Source organism: Chiloscyllium plagiosum, chromosome 12, assembly GCF_004010195.1.
Source record: "Chiloscyllium plagiosum isolate BGI_BamShark_2017 chromosome 12, ASM401019v2, whole genome shotgun sequence".
Taxonomy (NCBI): domain Eukaryota; kingdom Metazoa; phylum Chordata; class Chondrichthyes; order Orectolobiformes; family Hemiscylliidae; genus Chiloscyllium; species Chiloscyllium plagiosum.
Window position 1 is genome coordinate 71,488,371 of NC_057721.1, and position 12,066 is coordinate 71,500,436.

General features: G+C 44.1%; 1 protein-coding gene across 1 annotated transcript in view; it reads left to right on the plus strand.

The window, feature by feature from the left end:
* The window catches only part of LOC122555409 (ATP-binding cassette sub-family G member 1), an 80,427-nt gene extending 75,044 nt beyond the window's left edge, over positions 1-5,383 (plus strand). Inside the window, exon 15 of the mRNA XM_043701392.1 lies at positions 1,125-5,383. Within this exon, the coding sequence (XP_043557327.1) occupies positions 1,125-1,353 (229 nt within the window). The 3' untranslated portion in view covers positions 1,354-5,383. The remainder of the gene's footprint in view (positions 1-1,124) is intronic.
* The last annotated feature ends 6,683 nt before the right edge of the window (positions 5,384-12,066 follow it).

Below are 12,066 nucleotides of genomic sequence, written 5' to 3' on the forward strand. Positions count from 1 at the left end.
GACCTATCACCTTCATCCCCTCCCCCACTCACCTATTGTACTCTATGCTACTTTCTCCCCACCCCCACCCTCCTCTAGCTTATCTCTCCACGCTTCAGGCTCTCTGCCTTTATTCCTGATGAAGGGCTTTTGCCCGAAACGTCAATATCGAAGCTCCTTGGATGCTGCCTGGGCTGCTGTGCTCTTCCTGCGCCGCTGGTCCGGAGTCTGGTTTCCAGCATCTGCAGTCATTGTTTGTACCTTTTTAATTCCCAGTTGCAGTATTTATATAGCTGGTACAGTTAAGTTTCTGGTAGAGACAATAGCTGTGGATGCTGGAGGCCAGATTCTGGATGGTGGTGCTGGGGGAGCACAGTGGTTCGGGCAGCATCCGGGGAGCTTCGAAATCGACGTTTAAGATGCCTGGAGGAAGAACGCCTCATCTTCTGCCTCGGAACACTTCAACCCCAGGGCATCAATGTGGACTTCAACAGTTTCCTCATTTCCCCTTCCCCCACCTCACCCTAGTTCCAAACTTCCAGCTCAGCACTGTCCCCATGACTTGTGTGGACTTGTCCTACCTGCCTATCTCCTTTTCCACCTATCCACTCCACCCTCTCCTCCCTGACCTATCACCTTTATCCCTTCCCCCACTCACCTATTGTACTCTATGCTACTCTCTCCCCACCCCCACCCTCCTCTAGCTTATCTCTCCACGCTTCAGGCTCTCTGCCTTCATTCCTGATGAAGGGCTTTTGCCCGAAACGTCGATTTTCCTGCTCCTTGGATGCTGCCTGAACTGCTGTGCTTTTCCAGCACCACTAATCCAGAATCTGGTTTCCAGCATCTGCAGTCATTGTTTTTGCCCAAACTAAATCATACATTGTTATTTGGGGGAGCTTTCTACATGCAAACTGGCTGCCATTTTTCCGACATTACACTCTTTGAAATGTACTTCACTGACTGTAAAGTGAATTGGGACATGCTGAGATTGAGGAGGTAGCGGTGTAGGTCAAAGTCTTCCAAAGCTGTAGAAGGAGTGAACTTGATGGGCACAATGGCCTCATTCCAGCCTGTTGTTTTCGCTAAGTTCTTGCATTGCTGTTCTTCACTCAAACACTGACTGGACCTTTACCCTCTGATAGATATGGCTTTGAAGGGGTCATCCTCTCCATCTACGGTCTTGACCGTGAAGATCTCCACTGCGAGAAAGACGAGACGTGCCATTTCCAAAAGTCACAGGCAATTTTGAAAGAGCTCGATGTCGAACATGGCAAACTCTACCTGGACTTCATCGTCCTGGGAATCTTCTTTGTCACCTTGCGCCTCATAGCCTACTTTGTCCTGAGATATAAGATCCGGTCTGAGAGGTAAATCAGGCGGATACCTCTGGACACCAGTGTTGAACAGGTTGGGTTGTCTCACTACAGTGACATTGCACCTCAGGGATTTTCCGCCATAGATATAAAATGTCTAAACCCCCTCTGGTATCGAGCTCTAGGCAGACCCCAGCTTTGACTCTGATTACCTGGTCATTGCTGCAGTCACAGGACAAGAAACAACTGATGACTGAGGGCCTAGTTCCAAGCGTCTGAATTTTGACATGGTGCCAAATGTTCTTGCCACATATGATATGCTCTGTCAGTTGACTCCTCCAGCAAGTCAGGGCAACTGGAGCTGCATAAGAGCACCCAAGCATTTCGCAATATATTTCTGGCTCTCGAGAGCAAAGTTGTCTATCCTTTTGCTGTCCTGTACGGGAGAAAGCTCGGATCAAGGGCAGTGGTGGGACAAAGCTGCTGGTCAGCTTTACTTCAGGGTAATGGGAGGGGAGAGGGGTGTGTTGGTGGGAGCGGGAAGACAGGAGATGTTCCATTTATAAGCTGCGCAGTGCTCTCAGTCCTGAGTCAGGTCTCTTTATAACTTTCTGGTGCATCCGCCATCTTGAACTTGGCCATCACTGGTGAGCCGATGCAGAAAGAGCAGAGATCCAACTCATTCCCTGAGAGAGAGAGAGTCAGTTCTCTGTTTAAATTTCACAATGTGCAGAGACAGAATTTGAAATCTGAGGAATATTAAACTGGGTTGCCAATCCAGTGCTTACAGTTTCCCACTGTGTTAAAATTACCCGCTGGATCTCACCTCTTTGAAGGAGGATTGTGACTAAGTGAGCATTGGTTTCAGCATCTATTTAATTTCCCCTTTGTCCCATCTGTATTTAATAGAGCTTGCACATTGGGCAATGTTGGAGATGTTTTATGGTCTCCACATGGGTTTCATGACCTTTGCACTTCCATCAGACAATGAGCTAAAAATATCGAGTATCTGGTGGATGGGTCGGACAGCCACACTCACTCTTAGTTTGACAAAATCGCGATGTGTGGGGAAGGTTGGGTCCTCTGTATTCTGCCTTTTATTCCATCTTTCCATTTTGTTAATTGGACAAGCCGAGTCATCCGTCATCTTGGGGCCTGAGAGGGTTTCAGGGAGTAACCTGCGATAGGGTGGATTTAGAGCTCTACAAATGGCCTCTGTTGAAACAGACTTTGTTTAGCTCACAAGCCAGTCTCCTAATTGGGAAGGTATTGTCCAGCATGAGTAAACAGTGGGAGATTCGGAAAGATTCTGAGGTGGTGAATGACATCAGCTTTAAGGGTAACTACCTGGTACATATTTGGATACCCTTAAGCAAATTTTCACTGATATTCCTCAATGCAGGTATATGTACTCCTCGAGAGGAGGCAATTTCTGGATCTGGAAGCGGTGAGGGAGCTTGGTAGTAAGTTGGAGAGGGGGGAAGTTTTTCAATTAAAAGGTGAAAGACTCACAGTGTAGCTACCTTCCTGGTTTTGCCCTCATTACCCTCTAACTGCTGTTAAAAACCCAAAACAGGTATAATCTTGATTTTGAGTCACTGACTGCTCACTTACCCACGACCGAGCCATGTTGTCTTTGCTTTTTGAAGCATTTCAGTGGCATTTGACCCAACTGAGTCCATTTGAACTCAGCATCCAGGTAAAATAGGCTCATGGACACACGCTACTCCCTATCCTTACCTACACCGATTGTCATTCCAATCAAAGAACAACTGTTGAGTTCCTGGACTCCTTCTGAATTATTCCAGCCTATTTGAGCACTGCCGAGTATAGTGTAAATTTGCAATCTGTTTCTCAACACTGAGGTGCTTCTGTTTAAAATGTGCTATGTTTTGAAAATGATCATTCTCTATCAAATAGCAGTGACGATGCTCTGACTGGAAGAAGACATCTTGAATTTGGACACGGTTTCTAGATTCTGTGTTTATTTGTGCATAACGGGCCCTGGAACAAAAGGATTTAAGACACAGATCTGCAGTGGTCTCATTGGATGTTGTAACAGAATGGAGTTGGGGGAGACTCCTGCAGAATCAATTGGGAAGGGGAAGGTTCTCAAGCGTTAGGCTTTTTTCTTCCATAACATGGAAGCATCTGGAGTCTGTTATTGTACACTGATAAATAGAAACAGACATGTACATTTATCCAGTAAAGTGACCACCATATTTTCTGACCTTAAGTCTAGCAACAGTATTTCTGTGAATATCTCAAGAACTTTTTGAAAGAATTTCATTCACAGGATATGGGCATTGCTAGCTGGGCCAGCACTCATTAATCAGCCCCAGAAAGGCACGTTGCTCTGGGTCTGGAGTCTTCATCAGGCGAGATAAGGGCAGCAGTTACCTTCGCTACAGGGCATTAGTGACGCAGATGAGAATTTCCCGACAATTCCATTAGCATTAGATACCTAATTCCAGACTATTTTTGTGTGTAAAATTGAGTTCAGGTTCCCCTGTGCTGGAATTCAAACCCAGGTCCCTAGAATATTAACTGGGTCTCAATAATGATAATATCACGAGGTCACTGTCTCCCTTCTGGGAAGGCTTTGACGAACAGTGAACTGTGTTCTTCTGTATCAGGCTGACCAACAATGGGATGTGCACTTGGAGGTATTCTCTGAATCCACCACTTGGAGTAACTCAGGGTGATATTTATAGTGCTGCTATGTTGCATTTCGAATTGACTGTGTCTCTGTGTTAAAGCAGGGAACCGTGTGAGCTGGGTTCTGTTGCCAACACAAGAGAAAGGAGAGTCAGTGGAATTTTACTTCTTGTCCGGTCACAAGGACCTGTGTGCAAAAAGTGGAATTGCAGCCTGCCCCTTTAACATTGGCCCGGTTAGCTGGAATGAAAATCACTTCCTCTTCCTCAGCACCAACGTTAATCTCTGCAGCACAAGACAGAGGAACTAAATGCAACATTTCACTCAGGGAGATTGTAATAAAAACAAAATACAGAAAATGTTGGAAATCCTGTTCAGCATTGCAAAGGTAAAAAACCACCTTATTGTTTTGGGCACAGTATCATTTTTTTGAGTCAGAAGGCTACACTGCTTCTGTCGTACCCTGTACTAATTAAAGAGGCACAAACCCAATGCGACAAGACCAAACAGAACTTCAAAGAAAACAAGGTATTATTTCTGGGTCGGTGACGAACTCCAATCTCTCCTGTGCTCTCAGGCTGGGTACACCACAAGTTCTTGTCCAGGGACACCCCCCCCCCCCCAGCACAGACAGAGCTGCTGAGCGGATGCAACCAGTCGGGCTGAACAAACCCCTCAAAAGGCTGATGCAGCTCCCTACTTTGGCTAGGCACTGGAGCAGTGAGTCAGGAGGTCTCCTGATCTGTCTGCTCCCCTCTGCACTGAATCTGAAGCATGGGAACAAAGTGCAACTGGAAATGAAGGAGCTGGCCCCTATATGAAGGCTGTAGGTTCAAGGCTTGCTCCAGGTTGTGATCGCATCACCTTCACTGTTGCTTCAGTGTTGCACTGTTGGAGCGGTGCTTTGATGAAGGTTCAGCTTGACGCTGATGTTCCTCTGGCAAAAAAACCAAAGAACAGTACGGCACAGGAACAGGCCGTCCAGCCCACCGAGCCCGCACCGACACATGACACCTTTCGAAATTAAAAGCCTTTTCCTTTATATGAAGAGCAGGAGAAATTCACCCAGTATCCTCAGCGCACATTCCCCCATTAACCAATTTCAACAACTGCTCTCCTAGAATCATAAGAATCCCTTCAGTGAGGAAAGAGGTCATTCAGCCCATCGAGTTAGCACTGACCCCCCCATTCATATAACATAGCGAACCCACCTTGCCTACACATCACAAGACACCATTGGGCAATTTAGCATTGCCAATCTACCTAACCTACACATCTTTAGACTCTTCGCTGGTAAATTTATGCAAAATGGCTGCTTACAGTGTTAATCTGATTGGCTGCAGGTGTTGTGCATATATATAAATTATTGGGCGGCACGGTGGCACAGTGGTTCGCACTGCTGCCTCACAGCGCCAGAGACCCGGGTTCAATTCCCGCCTCAGGTGACTGACTGTGTGGAGTTTGCACGTTCTCCCCGTGTCTGTGTAGGTTTCCTCCGGGTGCTCCGGTTTCCTCCCACAGTCCAAAGATGTGCAGGTCAGGTGAATTAGCCATGCTAAATTGCCCATAGTGTTAGGTAAGGGGTACATGTAGGGGTATGGGTGGGTTGCGCTTCGGCGGGGCGGTGTGGACTTGTTGGGCCGAAGGGCCTGTTTCCACACTGTAAGTAATCTAATCTAATCTAATTTCTTTGGACCTTTGACAAAGGGGATATATGAATTTCCAACAGGTGTTTCTCTGTGTTGTTTTCACTTGGAAAGGCCCGGGGATCAATTGGTACCTGAAATGGAAGGTCACTGTGCATTGCTCTCGGTGTAGTGTTAAGGTTTACTCCAGAACTAACTCACTCCACATTTATCTCAGCTGTAGAAATGATTAAATCTGACATTGAGTGCCAAGCATTCCAATACTGACCTCTTTCACTTCAAAGGCAGCTAAGAGTGGAATAGTGAGAAGGTTTTTTTTCTGGATGACTGTAGCAAAGAATGGGCACACTCTTCTGTTCATGGTGAAAACTAGTGTGATTCTTGAAAAGTATTAGTCTTTAAAATGTACACCACAGAAACAGGCCATTCAGCCCAACCAGGCTGTGCTGATATTTAGGCTTGACAGCCCTATCCTACCCGACCTCATTGAATATCTTTATTGTATCCTATTGTTTCTTTCTCCTTTATTGGGCTCAATCTTAACAAAGGAGCAGCAGAAATAAGAATTTGAAAACCTAGTGGACAAATAGATTAACAAAGTATGTTAGTGTGCTAAGAAAGGGCCAGTTGCAATATTCAAGGTAAAGTGACAGCGGGGAGTTCACCTGTTCCACGGAATTGGGAATGACAATACAGCATACACAAAATACGAAGTGACCATACTCAGTATGGCTCCAGTCTGTCGTCATTGCTAATACAGAACGTTGTCAGAGAATGGCTAATGCTGAGAACAAGCAAAAATCAATGCAAGTAAAACATTTAATCAAGGCAAAATGTGTAAATACTTTGTATTTTTCTCGACTAGAATGGCATTATTCAAATATTACTTATCATGTCCCTCTGCTTTTGGGGAGAGGATCTCTATTGCATTACTGTAAATAGTTTAGGCACTTAGAATGCAACATAAGTTACTTGAATCTCTTTGCACGTTACAATGCAGTCGTGTCATTGTAGACAGAGCGTTGTCTTGTCAGGGGCTTGCTGCCTTGTCAGGGGCTTGCTGCCTTGTCAGGGACTTGCTGCCTTGTCAGGGACTTGCTGCCTTGTCAGGGGCTTGCTGCCTTGTCAGGGGCTTGCTGCCTTGTCAGAGGCTTGCTGCCTTGTCAGGGGCTTGCTGCCTTGTCAGGGACTTGCTGCCTTGTCAGGGGCTTGCTGCCTTGTCAGGGGCTTGCTGCCTTGTCTCATGATAAAGCTGCACCTGCTCAGGTTGATTATGAGACCAGTTTGAGAGAAGAAGTCCAGCAAAAGTTCTCCTGGTGCAATCTTTTTGGGATTCACCAGAAAACTATAAATATTGACAACTATAAGGTGATACTTAAAATAGCCGGTATCATTTTGCATTACCCTATTCTGGAAGACAGGAAGCTATCAGGAATTCCATAAATTGTATGGGCTCACTGTATTAAAGTTCACATGATATAAATGTTGATGGGAGGAATGTATTCATGTCACTAGCTCCGAGCAATGGTCTAGTAACACGCTTTTGTGAAAATTACTGTCATCGCCATGTGAAAATATGATCTCATAGGGCTTTCAAAGAATTTTACCAAGGAGAGGTTGGTAAAGAGCTTTTGTGGTTACCTTGAGTATTGCGTAAAAAAGAGACTTCCTGTTAAAGGTTTTCACCTTGCACTCTTCAGGACAAATGCAAGAATGCCAAATTTCAGAGGGAGCAACAATTTATACGAATGAGCAAATTACTTCAGATGCTGGAATCTGATATTAAAACAACAAATGCTGGAGATCACAGCGAGTCAAAAAGCATCCATGGGGAGAGGGCAAGCTAATATTTCGACTCTAGATGACTCTTCAGGTAGACACACCATTGTTCTGCCATTCTCACATTCCAATCACTTAATCGGAACTATCAACATCTTTTCTGCACCACCACCCTACACCCACCACCACCCATTCCCCCACACTTCACTTCAGCTCTGACAAAGAGTCACCTAGACTTGAAACATTAGGTGGCTCTCCCTCCACGATGCTGTCTGACCCGCTGTGATCTCCAGCAATTGTTTTTTTCAGAACAATTTATACTACAGGAGAACCAATGTCGAACATTAGATGTGATTCTGGGATTGATAGCATCTGTTCACTGACGCTGAGTGTGTAAGGAATTACACCTGTAACCAATTTCAGAATATTAGCCATGGTCACGATGTGGCTCACTAATGCTTGCTAGAAGCTGATATATTGATCCACGAGAACATGCCTGTGCAGGAAAGGGAACATTGTGCCTTCTTTGAAGTCAGTTAAAGCATGGGCTACAGTAGTTCCCAATACAGTCTCCAGAACATTACCTCAATAAATCACACTAAAGATCGCACAACACCAGGTTATAGTCCAACAGGTTTATTTGGCAGCATTAGTTTTCAAGGTGCTGCCTCCTCATCAAGAACTAGTGCTTCCAAATAAATCTGTTGGACTATAATCTGGTGTTGTGTGATTTTTAACTTTGTCCACCCCGGTACCTCTAAAACAATGAATCAAAGTCAAAATGCCATTCAATCATTACTCTTTTCTCATGTCGCTCCCTTTGAAATTTGAAACTCTTGCATGTTTTCTGATGAGTTTAATACAAATTGGCAATATGTCTCTTTTTTCAACACTGTACAGGTTTTTCTGCTACATGATGATTAAACGTCATGCAAAAATATTCAACCCCTCCTCTTGGTGCCACAGTGCTCAGTTAAATTTTTGGACCATAGACTATGAGTGTCCTGAAAATTGATCTTTTATCTCTGGAGATTTCTGGAGCATTGCTGACCCTAGAGATACACATGTGCTCAAAATCTTTATTTGGGTCTCATGTTGTTTGGCCAATGTAGGCCCCAAGTGTTGTCACAGCAACAACATAAGCCGATGAAAATTATTATTCCTTCGCTGGATCTTCAATTTTAGACGTCAAAAAAATCTTCATTCATAGAATCTACTGAAATGACTGAGAGTATTTGTTGAGATGTTGAAGTAAGACTCAAGGAGGCCAATGTGGCCCTTTGTGAAGCATGTGCTTGCTTCTTTCAATGCTCTTATTTACCCAGGATCTCTGGAATGTTCCAGCAACTTAGACATCATATCTGTTCACTTTAATATTTGCATTGTTTTGCCAAACAGCTAGAACAAACCTGGTGACAGAACAGTCTCTATTTTAGACACTTGTGTGAATAATTAATGTACAAAATGTGTTTTAAAGCGTTTTGAGATGTCAAGTGTATCTCAGTATGTAATTTATATGTCTGGTCAGGGTGGGGGTATTGAATAGATGTACTTATGTTGGCCAGTGATATATTCTGTTTGCTTAAAATGGGAGCAATTAAAAAAAATCAATGTTTTTAAGAAACTTGTGGCATTTATTTCAAACAATGCTTCTTTTTTATGTTGTTCTTCAGATTATTCACTCGTCATATAATCTATTGCATCAAAGACCAAGATCAAATGGATATGTTTAACAACAGGAACATCTGATTACAATCGGTTCTGATAGATTAGATTAGATTAGATTACTTACAGTGTGGAAACAGGCCCTTCGGCCCAACAAGTCCACACCGACCCGCCGAAGCGCAACCCACCCATACCCCTACATTTACCCCTTTAACCTAACACTACAGGCAATTTAGCATGGCCAATTCACCTGACCCACACATCTTTGTGACTGTGGGAGGAAACCGGAGCACCCGGAGGAAACCCACGCAGACACGGGGAGAACGTGCAAACTCCACACAGTCAGTCGCCTGAGGCGGGAATTGAACCCGGGTCTCTGGCGCTGTGAGGCAGCAATGCTAACCACTGTGCCACCGTGCCGCCCGTGTTTCTCCAATGCAAGCTGTCTTTAATGTGATTGAAGAATTTAGACTGCTATTTGCAGAATATGAACTTTCCTTACCTGAATCGGCTATAATACGATTCTGGCTCCATTAGTTTAAATGGCGCAGATATTGCGTGATTTCCTTATAATGCGAGACTGCACGACAGTTGACTATCATGCCATATCAGAACCGACTCTATTAACATTATCATTCTCTTTTTCCAAGTGCACTCACCATTTACAGTTTTGCAACATTTTTATGTTTTATTTCCCTCTCTGTCTCAGGAACTCTTCATTATGCAGTCTCAGCCAATATGATGTATCCAAACTCTCAGCATATTTTTATTCTATTTACCAGAGACATAACTGGAATATTTTTCTTCAAATCTCCAGAATTTTCAGCATAGTTGCTTTGTTCGAGTCAAGTTCATGCTTTTTTTTAAGGGGGCGACAGCATTGAGAAATTGGGATTCAGCTCTGTGGGAATATTAGAAAAACTGCGATTATTCCCTTCAGAACAGCTTGAGGTGAGGTTTAATAGCAGTTTTCAACATCATGAAGCATGTTGATAGAGAAAATAAGATGTGGCCAATATTAGTTCATGGTTCATGTCAATATGAATGGGATAGCATAGCAATACATTGGTTGTTACTGCAGTCTCACAGTGCCAGGGACTTGGGTTGAATTCCAACCTTGGGCAACTATCTGTGTGGAGTTTGCACATTCTCCCTGTGTCTGTGTGGATTTCCACTGGGTGCTCTGATTTTCTCCCACAATCCAAACATGTGCAGGTCAGGTAGATGGTCCATGCTAAATTGCCCATAGTGTCCAGGGATACGTAGGCTAGCTGGTGAACCATGGGTGGGTACAGGTGGGAAGCTCTTTGAAGGGTCAGTGTGGACTTGACAGGCTGAATGGCCTGCTTCCACACTGTGGGGATTCGATGATTATTTATCTGTAGTGTTTCGTTCTGGGAAGAATATTGCTTAAAGGTTAAGTAATTAAAGTTAGTGAAATACAGAACCTATAATAAAGTACAGTCAAGGAGATCACCTACGCTTGTATCATAAAGTCAGAAGAGATGGAGCTTTAAAATTGCTGATGGACCTGTTTAGTTGGAGAATAATCTGACGTGATGGTTGCAATGAAATGTAGCCCAGAGACATACTTTTGTTTTGAGAGCTGGAGCTCAATTAGTTTAAAGGTATCCTGTGATTCCTGAATACAACTTCATTTTAATTTTTAGTCAGCAAGTTCCTGTAATCTGGAATGTATTGCTAGGAAGGCTGGTGGAAGCGAATTCATTTGTCTCTTTGAAGACGTAATGTGTTATTTCAAAGAAAAAATATGACAAGGCCATGAGAAAAGAACAGTGAAATGGGATTAATTCCCATACGGATTATGAGCTGAACGTGTTTTTGTTTTATCCATTGAATATGAACATCACAGGCTCGGCCATATTTATTGCCCATATCTAATTGCAGTTGAGAAGGTGGTGTTGAGCAATTTTCTTGAAGCATTGCACTCCTTGTCGTGTATTGACACCCATGGAGCTTTTAGGGAGTTCAAGGATTTTGCCCGAATGACTGAAGTCATAGAGTCATAGAGATGTACAGCATGGAAACAGACCCTTTGGTCCAACTCACCCATGCCGACCAGATATCCCAACCAAATTTAGTCCCACCTGCCAGCACCCAGCCCATATACCTCCAAACCCTTCCTATTCATATACCCATCCAAATGCCTCTTAAATGTTGCAATTGTACCAGCCTCCACCACATCCTCTGGCAGCTCATTCCATATACGTACCACCCTCTGAGTGAAAAAGTTGCCCCTTAGGTCTCTCTTATATCTTTCCCCTCTCACCCTAAACCTATGCCCTCTAGTTTTGGACTCCCCGACCCCAGGGAAAAGACTTTTCCCCTCATCATTTTGTAAACCTCTATAAGGTCACCTCTCAGCCTCTGATGCTCCAGGGAAAACAGCCCCAGCCTGTTCAGCCTCTCCCTATTGCTCAAATCCTCCAACCCTGGCAACATCCTTGTAAATCTTTTCTGAACCCTTTCAAGTTTCACAATATCTTTCCAATAGGAAGGAGACCAGAATTACATGGAATATTCCAACAGTGGCCTAACCAATGTCCTGTACAGCCGCAACATGACCTCCCAACTCCTGTACTCAATACTGTGACCAATAAAGGAAAGCATACCAAAGGCCTTCTTCACTATCCTATGTACCTGCAACTCCACTTTCAAGGAACTCTCCAAGGTCTCTTTGTTCAGCCAACACTTCTAGGACCTTACCATTAAGTGTATAAGCTGCAAATGTGTTGCTGGAAAAGCGCAGCAGGTCAGGCAGCATCCAAGGAACAGGAGAATCGACGTTTCGGGCATAAGCCCTTCTTCAGGAATCTGCCTGAAACGTCGATTCTCCTGTTCCTTGGATGCTGCCTGACCTGTTGCGCTTTTCCAGCAACACATTTTCAGCTCTGATCGCCAGCATCTGCAGTCCTCACTTTCTCCATTAAGTGTATAAGTCCTGCTAAGATTTGCTTTCCCAAAATGCAGCACCTCGCATTTATCTGAATTAAATTTCATCT